The sequence below is a fragment of the Salmo salar genome, chromosome 19 (assembly GCF_965601325.2).
Source record: "Salmo salar chromosome 19, fSalSal1, whole genome shotgun sequence".
NCBI lineage: Eukaryota > Metazoa > Chordata > Actinopteri > Salmoniformes > Salmonidae > Salmo > Salmo salar.
Window position 1 is genome coordinate 87,043,177 of NC_138309.1, and position 15,097 is coordinate 87,058,273.

A 15,097-nucleotide genomic window follows, 5' to 3' on the forward strand; every position below is an offset into this window, starting at 1 on the left:
TCCCACTTTGTGAATTCTTATTTGTTGAGCGGACCCCAGACCTCACAACCATAAAGGGCAATGGGTTCTATAACTGATTCAAGTATTTTTAGCCAGATGCTAATTGGGATGTTGAATTGTATGTTCCTTTTGATGGCGTAGAAGGCCCTTCTTGCCTTGTCTCTCAGATCGTTCACAGCTATGTGGAAGTTACCAGTGGCACTGATGTTTAGGCCGAGGTATGTATCGTTTTTTTTTGTGTGCTTTCAGTGGTTCCCAAACTTTTAAAAATCCCATACCCCTTCAAACATTCAACCTCCAGCTGTGTACCCCCTCTAACACCAGGGTCAGCGCACTCTCAAATGTTGTTTTTTGCCTTCATTGTAAGCCTGCCACACACACACACACTATACGATACATTTATTAAACATAAGAATGAGTGTGAGTTTTTGTCAGAACTCAGGACGTGGGAAGTGACAAAGAGCTCTTATAGGACCAGGGCACAAATAATAATATAATAATAGTCAATAATCTTGCTCTTTATTTAACCATCTTACATATAAAACCTTATTTGTAAATCAAAAATTGTGAATAACTCACCACAGGTTAATGAGAAGGGTGTGCTTGAAAGGATGCACATAACTCTGCAATGTTGGGTTGTATTGGAGAGAGTCTCAGTCTTAAATCATTTTCCACACACATTTTCCACACACAGTCTGTGCCTGTATTTCGTTTTCATGCTAGTGAGGGCCGAGAATCCACTCTCACATAGGTATGTGGTTGCAAAGGGCATCAGTGTCTTAACAGAGTGATTTGCCAAGGCAGGATACTCTGAGCGCCATCCTGAAATTTGTCAGTGGCTTCTGATTAAATTACATTTTCACAGAACCGCTTGTTGCAATTTCGATCAGATATCGGTAAGTGGACTGGAGGCAGGGCATGAAAAGGATAACGAATCCAGTAGTTTGTGTCGTCCGTTTCGGGAAAGTACCTGCGTAATTGCTCACCCAGTTCACTCAGGTGCTTCGCTATATCACATTTGACATTGTCCATAAGCTGGAGTTCATTTGCACACAAAAAAATCATACAATGATGGAAAGACCTGTGTGTTGTCCTTGTTAATGCAGACAGAGAAGAGCTCCAACTTCTTAATCATAGCCTCAATTTTGTCCCGCACATTGAATATAGTTGCTGAGAGTCCCTGTAATCCTAGATTCAGATTATTTAAGCGATAAAAAACATCACCCAGATAGGCCAGTCGTGTGAGAAAATCGTCATCATGCAAGCGGTCAAACAAGTGAAAATGATGGTCAGTAAAGAAAACTTTAAGCTCGTCTTTCAATTAAAAAAAATTAAAAAAGCATGTCAATACTTTGCCCCTTGATAACCAGCGCACTTCTGTATGCTGTAAAAGCGGTACATGGTCGCTGCTCATATCATTACATAGTGCAGAAAATACACGAGAGTTCAGGGGCCTTGCTTTAACAAAGTTAACCATTTTCACTGTAGTGTCCAAAACGTCTTTCAAGCTGTCAGTCATTCCCTTGGCAGCGAGAGCCTCTCGGTGGATGCTGCAGTGGACCCAAGTGGCGTCGGGAGCAACTGCTTGCACGCGCGTTACCACTCCACTATGTCTCCCTGTCATGGCTTTTGCGCCATCAGTACAGATACCAACGTGAGCAGCAGCTACGTTTGGCTACATACGGACCGTTAGTGGAATTCCCGCGAGAGAGTAACGGTTAATGTGATTGGATGTTAATTATTTGACTAGGCTACCTGTATTTGACATTGTGTTGTTATTTGACTGAACACTAGATGGTTTAATTTTATTTTGGCAGTGAAACGAGGCGACTCAGGCGAGAATAAAAACTTCACCCAAATGTATGTTGGAAAATATAAAAAAATGTTTTAATGTGAATTACATTTTTGTTTGGCGTACCCCCAACGGCATTGTGCGTACCCCTGGGGGAACATACCCCAGTTTGGGAATACCTGCTCTATGTCAACAGTGTCTAGATGGAATTTGTATTTGTGGTCCTGGCAACTGGACCTCTTTTGGAACACCATTATTTTTGTCTTACTGAGATTCTCTGTCAGGTTCCAGGTCTGGCAGAATCTGTGCAGAAGATCTAGGTGCCTCTGTAGGTCCTCCTTGGTTGGGGACAGAAGCACCAGATCATCAGCAAACAGTAGACATTTGACTTCAGACTCTAGTAGGGTGAGGGCCGGGTGCTGCAGACTGTTCTAGTGCCCTCGCAAATTCATTGATATATATGTTGAAGAGGGTGGGGCTTAAGCTGCATCCCTGTCTCACCCCACGGCCCTGTGGGAAAGAAATGTGTGTGTTTTTTGCCAATTTTAACCTCACACTTGTTTGTGTACATGGATTTAATAATGTTGTATGTTTTTCCCCCCAACACCCCTTTCCATCAGTTTATACAGCAGACCGTCAGACCAAATGGAGTCAAATGCTTTTTTGAAATCAACAAGTCATGAGAAGACTTTGCCATTGTTTTGGTTTGTTTGTTTGTCAATTAGGGTGTGCAGGGTGAATACGTGGTCTGTTGTACAGTAATTTGGTAAAAAGCCAATTTGACATTTGCTCAGTACATTGTTTTCACTGAGGAAATGTAGGAGTCTGCTGTTAATGATAATGCAGAGGATATTCCCAGGGTTGCTGTTGACGCATATCCTACGGTAATTATTGGGGTCAAATTTGTCTCCACTTTTGTGGATTGAGGTGATCAGTCCTTAGTTCCAAATATTGGGGAAGATGCCAGAGCTCAGGATGATGTTAAAGAGTTTTAGTATAGCAATTGGAATTTGTGGTCTATGTATTTTACCATTTCATTGAGGATACCATCAACACCACAGGCCTTTTTGGGTTGGAGGGTTTGCATTGAATCTCTCTCCCTCCCTCTCTCCCCTCCCTCCCACCCATCCTCCCTCCCTCCCCCTCTCCCTCCCTGCCCTCCCTTTCTCTATTTCTCTCCCCCTGCCCTCCCTCTCTCCGACTCCCTCCCTTCCACCCTTCCTCTCCCTCTCTCTCCACCTCCCTCCCTCTCGCTCTCCCCCTCCCACCCTCCCTCCCTCTCACTATCCCCTCCCTCTCTCCCCCTCCCCCATCTCTGTCCCTCTCCCCTCTCTCTCTCTCTCACCCTCCCTCCCTCTCTCTCTCCCTCCTTCCTTCCCTCCCTCCCTCTCTCTCTCCCTCCCTTTCTCTCTCTCTCTCTCTCTCTCTCTCTCTCTCTCTCTCTCTCCTCTCTCTCTCTCTCTCTCTCTCCTTCCTCCAGATCCTGGCCATCCTGTCTATCTTGTTCATCATTCTCTCCACTATCGCCTTGTCCCTCAACACCTTGCCAGAGCTCCAGGTGCTAGATGAGTTCGGCCAGGCCAACGACAACCCCCAGCTGGCCCATGTAGAAGCCATCTGTATCGCCTGGTTTACCATGGAGTACCTCCTCCGCTTCCTCTCCTCACCCAACAAATGGAAGTTCTTCAAAGGTAGATATATATATATATATACGCTAGCCTGGTCCCAGATCTATATGCGCCATCTTGTCAACTCATTATCATGTTTGATAGTACAAACTGATCTGCGGCCAGGTCATATAGGCCAGACCTGCATTTCAACTAAACTGGTTCTGATCCATTGCAGGATGGATGGTGATGATTTAGATTTTATTTAACCCATCTCTCTCTCTCTCTCTCTCTCTCTCTCTCTCTCTCTCTCTCTCTCCTCTCTCTCTCTCTCTCTCTCTCTCTCTCTCTCTCTCTCTCTCTCTCTCTCTCTCTCTCTCTCTCTCTCTCTCTCTCTCTCTCTCTCTCTCTCTGCATGCTTTGGTGTCCTAACTTATTTTCTTGGTTCTCTCCTTGGTCTTTTCTTTCAATTTTTCTTTTCTATGGTGGAGGGTTAATGCACTGTTATTTTAGCAGTACCCACTGTTTTTTTTAACAAATTTAGGGTGGAAGAGGACAGTTTTAGTTTCCTGGTGTTTGGAAGGTGTGGTGTGCGCGATGGCTTCTCAGCCTAGCGCGGAGGAGACGCTGTTGTTACGGCATGAATTCAGGTGTGTTCCTGAGAATGAAGTTAAGGTGGAGGATGTTCTGCTCGCGGTCGGTGAACAGGTAGTAGCTGAATTTATACATTCCGCTTCTAGAATGAACAAAGCTGTGGTTGTGTTCATGAAAAGAGCAAATTTGGTTGGTAGGCTCATTGCTAGTGCAATATTTGTAAGGGATGTGTTGGTGCCAGTGTGTTGGTGCCAGTTTCACCTCTCTCAACTCCTTCGACCAGGGTGGTAGTTGCAAATTTACCTCCGTTTATTACGGATGATCAAATCAGGAAATAGCTGAGTCGTTTTGGTAGGTTTGCTATGAGTTTTCGTGTACCGTCGGCAGGTTTTCAGATGGTGGTTTATAGATGGTGGTGTAGATGAGGCTGGGTCTAGTCAGGTTATAGATGGTGGTGTAGATGAGGCTGGGTCTAGTCAGGTTATAGATGGTGGTGTAGATGAGGCTGGGTCTAGTCAGGTTATAGATGGTGGTGTAGATGAGGCTGGGTCTAGTCAGGTTATAGATGGTGGTGTAGATGAGGCTGGGTCTAGTCAGGTTATAGATGGTGGTGGTGTAGATGAGGCTGGGTCTAGTCAGGTTATAGATGGTGGTGTAGATGAGGCTGGGTCTAGTCAGGTTATAGATGGTGGTGTAGATGAGGCTGGGTCTAGTCAGGTTATAGATGGTGGTGGTGTAGATGAGGCTGGGTCTAGTCAGGTTATAGATGGTGGTGTAGATGAGGCTGGGTCTAGTCAGGTTATAGATGATGGTGGTGTAGATGAGGCTGGGCTCTAGTCAGGTTATAGATGGTGGTGTAGATGAGGCTGGGTCTAGTCAGGTTATAGATGGTGGTGTAGATGAGGCTGGGTCTAGTCAGGTTATAGATGGTGGTGTAGATGAGGCTGGGTCTAGTCAGGTTATAGATGGTGGTGTAGATGAGGCTGGGTCTAGTCAGGTTATAGATGGTGGTGTAGATGAGGCTGGGTCTAGTCAGGTTATAGATGGTGGTGGTGTAGATGAGGCTGGGTTTAGTCAGGTTATAGATGGTGGTGTAGATGAGGCTGGGTCTAGTCAGGTTATAGATGGTGGTTTAGATGAGGCTGGGTCTAGTCAGGTTATAGATGGTGGTGTAGATGAGGCTGGGTCTAGTCAGGTTATAGATGGTGGTGTAGATGAGGCTGGGTCTAGTCAGGTTATAGATGGTGGTGTAGATGAGGCTGGGTCTAGTCAGGTTATAGATGGTGGTGTAGATGAGGCTGGGTCTAGTCAGGTTATAGATGGTGGTGTAGATGAGACTGGGTCTAGTCAGGTTATAGATGGTGTAGATGAGGCTGGGTCTAATCAGGTTATAGGTGGTGGTGTAGATGAGGCTGGGTCTAGTCAGGTTATAGATGGTGGTGTAGATGAGGCTGGGTCTAGTCAGGTTATAGATGGTGGTGGTGTAGATGAGGCTGGGTCTAGTCAGGTTATAGATGGTGGTGTAGATGAGGCTGGGTCTAGTCAGGCTGGTGGTGTAGATGAGGCTGGGTCTAGTCAGGTTATAGATGGTGGTGGTGTAGATGAGGCTGGGTCTAGTCAGGTTATTGATGGTGGTGGTGTAGATGAGGCTGGGCTCTAGTCAGGTTATAGATGGTGGTGTAGATGAGTCTGGGTCTAGTCAGGTTATAGATGGTGGTGTAGATGAGGCTGGGTCTAGTCAGGTTATAGATGGTGGTGGTGTAGATGAGGCTGGGTCTAGTCAGGTTATAGATGGTGGTGTAGATGAGGCTGGGTCTAGTCAGGTTATAGATGGTGGTGGTGTAGATGAGGCTGGGTCTAACCAGGCTACAGATACTGGTGTAGATGAGGCTGGGTCTAGTCAAGTTTTGCTAGTGGATGAGGAGAGTGTAGTGGGAAGGGTAAGAGACCAGGGGGGGAGGAGGAGGGAGTCAAGCGGAAGAGGAAAAGGGGGAGAAGAAAAGAGGTGGGAGGGGAGAGGCTGGTGTGGTCAAAGGCACCAAGGAACCTTTGCCTGGTGCTGTGGGGGAGGCCCTGACCAGAGAGGAAGGGCAGGTGGTCAGGATGGGAGATAGAGGAAGAGGAGGAAAGTGAGTCTGAGGAAGAGGATGATGAGGAGGCTTTTTTTTCAGACTCCTCGTCAATGGGTCCGGAGCTGACAGCCAGTCAAGCAGAGGGGTCAAGTTTGTAAGATCAGTACAACATGCTAGAAAAAAATGAGGGGCATGGTGTCCTCTCACCCAGGAAACGGTTTAGGTTGAGGAAGTGGGTCACAACAGTGAGTAAAGTTCGACCTTCAGACGCTGTTTTAGATTAATAGTTTTTCTCTGGCACTGGGTTTTTTTTAGCTTTGCTATTGTTCTCTTTCTTTGCTGGCTTTTCTCCCACTTCTTATGGAGACTCTTCGGGTAGGCTCGCTCAATATAAATGGAGCCAGAGATGTGGGAAAGAGGAGTGCGTTGGGTGAATGTGTAAAACATAAAAAGTACAGGTGTTGTTTCTGCAGGAGACACATAGTGATGTGGTGAATGAAGTCGATTGAGGGGCTCTGGTGGAAAGGGGCAAGTGTGTTGAGCCATGGGACAAATCTTAGTGCAGGGGTGGCAGTCCTTTTTGTACCGGGTCTGTCTGTAAAAATGTGCTCCTCAAAGGAGGTGTGTAGGGGTAGGCTGCTTGAAGTAAAAGCAGAAATTAACAACATGGGTTTTGTCTTTATAAATGTGTATGAGCCTAATACAGGGAGAGAAAGAGGGGTTCTATTTGGGAGTCTTAGACAGGAACTCTCACGCGCCTGAGGAGACGCTGGTGGTCGGAGGGGACTGGAATTGTATGATGTATTTTACGAAAGACAGAAATGGGGAAGAGCCTCATTCAGGCTCAGTGGGAGTGTTGAGAGACATCATTAATCAGTTCGACCTAGTGGATGTTTGGAGAACTAAACATCCTGGCACAAGACAGTATACATGGGTGAAGGTTTTGGGGGCTAGGGTGAGTGCAGCCCAACTTGATCGGTTTTACATGTCTAGGAATCGGAGCAATAGGCTGTTGGGCGCTACCATTCTCCCGGTGGGGTTTTCCGATCATCACATAACCATGGCTCGGCTGTCTATTTCACCAGGGCCCCGGCAAGCATCCTATTGTAAGTTTAATGTAAAGCTCTTACAAGATGCAACTTTTTGCTCAGGTTTCCAGACTTTTTGGGAAAGGTGGGGGCAGCGAAGAGAGGAGTATGAGTCTCTGAGTCAACGGTGGGATGTGGGGAAAGTCCAAATTCGGCTTTTCTGTCGACAGTATACTGCTCTCTCATCCTCAGAGGCTAGGAGAGTATTGGGGGAACTAGAGCGGTGTATTAGTGAAGTGGAGGTACAGATGGTGGGCCAAGGCAATGTAGACCTCCAGGCTAATTCAGCCTAATTACGTAGGGACCTGGGCAGTTTTATCCAGGTTAAAGCAAAGGGAGCACTTGTAAGAGCTAGGTTCTTCTCCATGCTCAAGGAGATGGATGCTCCCAGCTCCTTCTTCTTTGGTTTGGAAAGACCGAGCCGTGACGCCAAGGGTATGCATTGTCTTCGGCTGTCTGAACGGCGGGTGACCTCTGTGGTGGGTGAGATGTGGGAGCGAACTGTGGAGTTTTATGCTGAGTTCTATAGGGCAGGAATGTGTGATCCTATGTGTACTCAGGACTTGTTAGAATGTAACCCTCCGAGCCCGGGGGAGTTTGAGGCGGTGGAAGGTAAAGCCCTCTACAACCTCTACATTAAGGTAAGGGACATTAGGAGCCTAACAGGAGCGAAGGCACATCAGTGGCAGGGGGTATGTGGGGCGGAGAGTATGGTGGGTTTTAGATGGAGGGGGCTCTACAAACCCCCAGTACCAAAGAGGTCAGGGGACCTCCAGTGGAGCGTTCTACATGGAGCCCTGGCCACTAACAGCTGGTTGGCACGGGTTGAACCGGGAATCAGGCAGGGGTATCCTTTCTGTGTAAAATGAAAGAAACTGTGATGTGTTTTCTGTGTGCGCCAGGTTAATATCATTAATGTCTCTGTTGGAATGTCTGTGTGAGAGGTTGGGGGTGGTCTTTACTGTTGGGATGTTTATAATGGGATACAGGTTTTCAAATAAGGAGAAGGCCAAATGTCTTTTGTTGAATTTTCTGTTTGCTCAGGCAAAGTTGTCGATTTGGCTAACAAGGAGGAACAGGGTCAAAGGTGGGGGGATAACAGACCCTTTACTAGTGTTTAATGGGATGGTCTCTGCGTGCCTTAGGGTTGAGTTTGAGTTCTATAAAATGATAAAAAGTGTGGAGATGTTTCAGGAGATATGGTGTGTTGGGGGGGGCTGTCTGTATAGCTGGGGGAGATGTTTCAGGAGACATGGTGTGTTGGGGGGCTGTCTGTATAGCTGGGGGAGATGTTTCAGGAGATATGGTGTGTTGGGGGGGGCTGTCTGTATAGCTGGGGAAGATGTTTCAGGAGATATGGTGTGTTGGGGGGCTGTCTGTATAGCTGGGGGAGATGTTTCAGGAGATATAGTGTGTTGGGGGGGCTGTCTGTATAGCTGGGGGAGATGTTTCAGGAGATATGGTGTGTTTGGGGTGCTGTCTGTATAGCTGGGGGAGATGTTTCAGGAGATATGGTGTGTTGGGGGGGCTGTCTGTATAGCTGGGGGAGATGTTTCAGGAGATATGGTGTGTTGGGGGGGCTGTCTGTATAGCTGGGGAAGATGTTTCAGGAGATATAGTGTGTTGGGGGGCTGTCTGTATAGCTGGGGAAGATGTTTCAGGAGATATAGTGTGTTGGGGGGCTGTCTGTATAGCTGGGGGAGATGTTTCAGGAGACATGGTGTGTTGGGGGCTGTCTGTATAGCTGGGGAAGATGTTTCAGGAGATATGGTGTGTTGGGGGCTGTCTGTATAGCTGGGGAAGATGTTTCAGGAGATATAGTGTGTTGGGGGGGCTGTCTGTATAGCTGGGGGAGATGTTTCAGGAGACATGGTGTGTTGGGGGGCTGTCTGTATAGCTGGGGGAGATGTTTCAGGAGATATGGTGTGTTGGGGGGGGGCTGTCTGTATAGCTGGGGGAGATGTTTCAGGAGATATGGTGTGTTGGGGGGTGCTGTCTGTATAGCTGGGGGAGATGTTTCAGGAGATATGGTGTGTTGGGGGGGCTGTCTGTATAGCTGGGGGAGATGTTTCAGGAGACATGGTGTGTTGGGGGGGGCTGTCTGTATAGCTGGGAAGATGGGTTGGATATATGGTTGTAGAAGTGGTGAGATTTTGGTTATTGTTATTGTGTGGTGTTGTTTTTGTATCGTGGTGCAGAGGGCAAGGTGAGTATGGTACATGTATGCAGTACAATAGTTTTTTTTGGGGGGTGTTTTGTTTTAAGGGGTGGTGAGGTTTTAATGAAATTAGAATGTTTCGTTAAAGAAAGACAAAAAAGTCAAAAGTCGTTCTGTCCTCTCTTTCTCTCCCTCTGTCTTAAAGGTCCCCTGAACGTCATTGACCTGCTGGCCATCCTCCCTTATTACGTCACCATCTTCCTGACGGAATCCAACAAGAGCGTTCTACAGTTCCAGAACGTCCGGCGTGTGGTGCAGATATTCCGGATCATGAGAATATTGAGGATTCTGAAGCTGGCCAGGCATTCAACAGGGCTGCAGTCTCTTGGTCTGTATGCATGTTGTTTATCCCGGTGTATCTTAATCCTGGTCCTGGGGACCCAAAGTGGTGCACATTTTAGTTTTTTCCCTAGCACTACGCAGCTGAGTTGATTCGTGGAATCGGGTGTGTAGTGCAAGGGGAAAAAAAATGTAAGTTTAGGTCCACAGAACCAGGATGAAGAAACACTGGCGTTTGCCTCATTGAGAACGTTCAAGTTTTTCTAATGTAATGTAATGTAATCTAGGCTTCACCCTGAGGCGGAGTTACAACGAGCTGGGCCTGCTCATCCTCTTCCTGGCCATGGGCATTATGATCTTCTCCAGCCTCGTCTTCTTCGCCGAGAAGGACGAAGACGCCACCAAGTTCACCAGCATCCCCGCCTCCTTCTGGTGGGCCACCATCACCATGACTACGGTGGGTTACGGTGACATCTACCCTCAGACTCTGCTGGGTAAGATAGTTGGGGGTCTCTGCTGTATCGCCGGGGTGTTGGTCATTGCTCTGCCCATCCCCATTATCGTCAACAACTTCTCCGAGTTCTACAAGGAGCAGAAGAGGCAGGAGAAGGCCATAAAGAGGCGGGAGGCTCTGGAGAGGGCCAAGAGGAACGGTAGTATCGTCTCCATGAACTTGAAGGACGCGTTCGCCCGGAGTATGGAGCTGATGGATGTAGTCGTGGAGAAAGGAGGAGAGGACAACCACCTGTCTCCCAGCTGGGCCGGCACGCCCAGACACACCTCCTCCGACATCAGCCTGAGGTTGTTGGATAAGAAGTACCCCGAGTCCGTCCTCCTGGGGTCCACCCACCGCATCACCATCACCACCAGCGGTAGCCCCGAGCGGAGGCCCCTCAGTAGCTTTCAGTATAGAGGCCGTATCCCAGAATTCAGAGGCAGTACCTCTCAGCTTCTTAACGCTCAGAACCTAGAGATCATGTTCAACCAGCTGACCAAGTCTCAGTCCTTTACAAACCTCAACACTTCCTGCTCCATGAGCACTATGAGCACCTCCGCCACCACGGCAACCTCGGTATCTTCGCGGCAACAGCACCCAGGGTCCCCGCCCTCCCCGGCCCGGCCCCCACAGGAAATGGAGCTGGAGAGGCAGGAAGTCCCATCCTCTTCCTCGACAGAGCCCCTACTGAAGGAAAGCGAAGCAGTACGCAGCCTGTCGAGCATGGACAGCTTCGCCAGCTGCAGGGCTGAGTTCGGGGAGGGCTCTGGATACGGAAGAAAGTTCCCTCCGTCTCTAGACCTCCTCCCAGAATCGAGGGTCAACGATGTCCAAAGCCTCCAGGACGCTGCCTCCCTCAAAGACAGCATGTATGAGTTTGTCCCCTACAACCAAGATGGCGGCACACAGTTCCCGAGAGACGACGTGGAGAACATCCATAGCACCCTGAGAGACGGCATCAACCCTGTCGTCAAGGGGACCAGAGAGCTAAAGGTCAACTTCATCAAGGGCCCACCCACCGAGCCCCCCCTGACACCACCCAGCACCACCTCTCCCCATGACATCAGCTTCAGCTTCCTGGAGAATGAATCCCCAGAGAGGGAGACCTCGCTGCTCCTCCCCAGCACAAAGGCCGTCATCCTGGGCACAGAAGACGAGACCAGCCCCCTGTCCCGCGAGAGGCTGGTGGTGGACACCCCGCCAGGGGATGAGGACTCCCCGGACCAGGGTCTCGGGTGTCAAGGTTCGTCCAACGAGGAGAGGAATCAGATGGAAGCGGCGGGAACGGCAGGGGGGGCACCGGCTGGGAACTGCACCCAGGATGTGGTGGTGGTTGTGGGAGGAGGGGCAGGTGGGGAGGGCAAGGTCGACAGCAACCAAAGTGGACACAACAAATCAGAGAACCACATGTTTACACCAGAGATTCACCTGATGCCCGGGGACGGCAGTATGTCCCCGACCTGCGAAACCAGCATGTAATCCACTGGAACTACATTTAATTAACCTAACCTTGACCTGCTGAAAAAGACGAAGAAGAATGAGGAGATATTGGAGAAGTGAGATGAGAGGAAAAAGGGAACACAGATAGTGAAATGGTGGTAGAGATATTTGCATGGCATGACAAGTCCCTTTTATACGTGTGTTGTGTATTGCTGAAAACAGACACTGCAGCGGTTTACTGCTGAAACAGACACTGCAATACTTATGCAGAACTAGGAGGAGGAGACAGGGAGGAGAAAACTGTGGGGCTCAAAACGAGAACCTCATATGGACAGAGATAATTTATCCAAGTATGAGGACATTTTTGATCCTGATGTATATTTCAACCGTGTTCCTTTTTATTCTAGCAACAGTGCAAAATGCACAGAGGGATTCATCTTTAAAAAGCATGCATTTAAAAAAAAAAAAATACATATGAAGTACTTGGCTGAAAGCGCTCCACTGTACATATTATGACAACAAAGGCAATGCACAGGAGAAGAGACAGAAGAAATCCATGTTTGCCAAAAGGTACAAATATTTCCAATGTGAGGAGAATGGTGGTAAATACATTGACAGACCTCAGACAGAGTGTGTATCCCAAATGGCACCCTTTACCTTAAACTGTATAGTGCACAACTCTTTCCCGATATAGAGTAGTGCACTATATATGGAATAGGAGATGCCATTTGGGATGTCGCCAGAGTGTTGCAACGTAGCGACCTATGACAAACATATCACAAACTTACGTGGAAATGCAATGTGTAGAAAAAACACGACAACCATCTCATGTTTTTGGCATTAATGATGAGATTTATGTATGAACTTTAATGTCATTAACATTATTGTTTTAAGTTTTCATTACAATTGGTTTTGTCATTATTAAAAGACCATAGGCTAAATGACCAGAATGTTATTATTTCTGTTAGAAAGAAGGATGGGACGAAAAAAAATAAAAACCTTTTCTTCCTCTCGAGTACACAACTATAAGTTGCCTAAATCTGTAGTTAGTGAGGACAACTGGCAAATGTTTCAGCTACTAGCCTAAACATAATAAATAAACATATTTATAGCAGCAAGCAACATAGGTTTATAGAAAGAATAAAATCATTAGAGTGGTTGAAATACAACACTATACCCATTTTCCACTTCTTGATTCCATCAACAACAACAAAAAAAATCACACTAATAATAATAATATGTACTTCTGAATGTAGCTTTTACGGATTTAAATTCTCGAAATACAGTAAAAGTAGGCCTACGGTTAAAAGTTAGTTACAATAATTCTAGAGGCATTCTATTCGGGCAAGTGGGCAGGTTACAACTTAATAACAAGTTATTTATCGACCTGATAGATATTATAGTCATTGATTCTTGCATATGCTACCGTAGCTCTTCCTTTAATGTTAACAATGGTGCATCCCAAGTAACACCTTGTTTCCTTATGTAAGGGCACTACTTTTGACCAGAGTCCAATGGGTACAAATAATACTATAATGATGGTGTTCTGGTCATAAGTAGTGCGTTATCTAAGGAAAGGAGGGGTACTACCGTGTTGGAAGCAACTCATAATAGAACATCACAGAGAAAAACGTACAGAATATTTTGAGCTTTTATCTATCAATCTATCAGTGTATCCAAGCTGATCAATAATGTTATCAGTAAATGTGTGCTTTTATTTTCCCTCGTGGTTGGTTGGTCTGTAGTGTCATCATAACTGGTTGGTCTGTAGTGTTATCATAACCGGTTGGTCTGTAGTGTCATCATAACTGGTTGGTCTGTAGTGTCATCATAACTGGTTGGTCTGTAGTGTCATCATAACTGGTTGGTCTGTAGTGTCATCATAACTGGTTGGTCTGTAGTATCTGGTTGGTCTGTAGTGTCATCATAACTGGTTGGTCTGTAGTGTCATCATAACTGGTTGGTCTGTAGTGTCATCATAACTGGTTGGTCTGTAGTGTCATCATAACTGGTTGGTCTGTAGTGTCATCATAACTGGTTGGTCTGTAGTGTCATCATAACCGGTTGGTCTGTAGTGTCATCATAACTGGTTGGTCTGTAGTGTCATCATAACTGGTTGGTCTGTAGTGTCATCATAACCGGTTGGTCTGTAGTGTCATCATAACCGGTTGGTCTGTAGTGTCATCATAACTGGTTGGTCTGTAGTGTCATCATAACTGGTTGGTCTGTAGTGTCATCATAACCGGTTGGTCTGTAGTGTCATCATAAGTGGTTGGTCTGTAGTGTCATCATAACTGGTTGGTCTGTAGTGTCATCATAACTGGTTGGTCTGTAGTGTCATCATAACCGGTTGGTCTGTAGTGTCATCATAACCGGTTGGTCTGTAGTGTCATCATAACTGGTTGGTCTGTAGTGTCATCATAACTGGTTGGTCTGTAGTGTCATCATAACCGGTTGGTCTGTAGTGTCATCATAACTGGTTGGTCTGTATTATTATCTGCTGATAATTGAAAAACATATATTTGTTGTATTGCTCTTGTGTCTTGGACTGTACAGGATTAAGTTTTAACCCTGAACGATTTCATTCAAACTTTAAAACACAAACTTTGACTTGTACTATCTCTGCTTTCTTTTTTTCACTGAATGAAAATATTTGTTTTTATGTTGCTGTTTATTCCAATTTTCTGCTGGAATATATATATATATATATATATATATATATATATATATATATAGCTTTAGCATTGCACTTGGCTGAGTTTATAATATTAAAACTAGTACTGAGTTTGAGAAAGCCACATAGGTCTGAATGGTAGACCTACAGATAGGAGGAGGAGGAGGAGGAGGAGGATGAGAAAGAGGAGGAGGATGAGAAGGAGGAGGAGGATGAGAAAGAGGAGGAGGAGCTTTATGTCGGTCCTTACAGTTTAGGGTGCGTTCATAAATTATAGTCTGAGTGTGCCAGAGCGCAGAATAACTGATGTATTTTACCAACGCTCAACACCTGGTGAATATGGCCTGTGCCAGTAAACGTCGGCAAAAAAAAACTTAATTCAATTGTTGCCAGCAGCACAGTTACAGTCGCCAACGCTCTGGATAACATGAAAACAGCCTAACCAGCTCTGCTAGGGGGAGTACAATGGTCAGAGAGAGGTGTTCTCTCATTTATGTCTGTAAGTAGCTAGTAAGCTAGCCAACATTAGCCAGTTAGCTTGGGTGCTTGACTGCCATTGTGAGGTCACCACAGGTATGACAAAACATGTATTTTTACTGCTCTAATTACGTTGGTAACCAGTTTATAATAGCAATAAGGCACCTCGGGGGTTTGTGATATACGGCCAATATACCACGGCTAAGGGCTGTATCCAGGCACTCCACGTTGCGTCGTACGTAAGAACAGCCCTTAGCCGTGGTATATTGGCCATATACCACACCCCCTCGGGCCTTATTGCTTAATTATAACACGGTATTGTTGAATACTTGTTTCTGATTGGCTTGAAGTGCATTCTAG

The 15,097-nt window shown here is 46.5% G+C and overlaps 1 protein-coding gene across 1 annotated transcript; it reads left to right on the plus strand.

The window, feature by feature from the left end:
• The first annotated feature begins 414 nt into the window (after positions 1 to 414).
• LOC106579732 (potassium voltage-gated channel subfamily B member 2-like) lies at positions 415 to 14,289 on the plus strand. Its single transcript, XM_045701948.2, has 4 exons — positions 415 to 420; positions 3,273 to 3,483; positions 9,517 to 9,699; positions 9,938 to 14,289. The coding sequence occupies exons 1-4, from the start codon at positions 415 to 417 to the stop codon at positions 11,623 to 11,625; spliced, it is 2,088 nt and encodes a 695-aa protein (XP_045557904.2). The 3' UTR covers positions 11,626 to 14,289.
• The last annotated feature ends 808 nt before the right edge of the window (positions 14,290 to 15,097 follow it).

Excerpts from the sequence above, each read along its gene's own strand:
- LOC106579732 (XM_045701948.2), top strand. Across the intron at positions 3,484-9,516 it reads CAAATGGAAGTTCTTCAAAG|GTCCCCTGAACGTCATTGAC; the intron begins GTAGATATATAT and ends TCTGTCTTAAAG. Across the intron at positions 9,700-9,937 it reads AACAGGGCTGCAGTCTCTTG|GCTTCACCCTGAGGCGGAGT; the intron begins GTCTGTATGCAT and ends AATGTAATCTAG.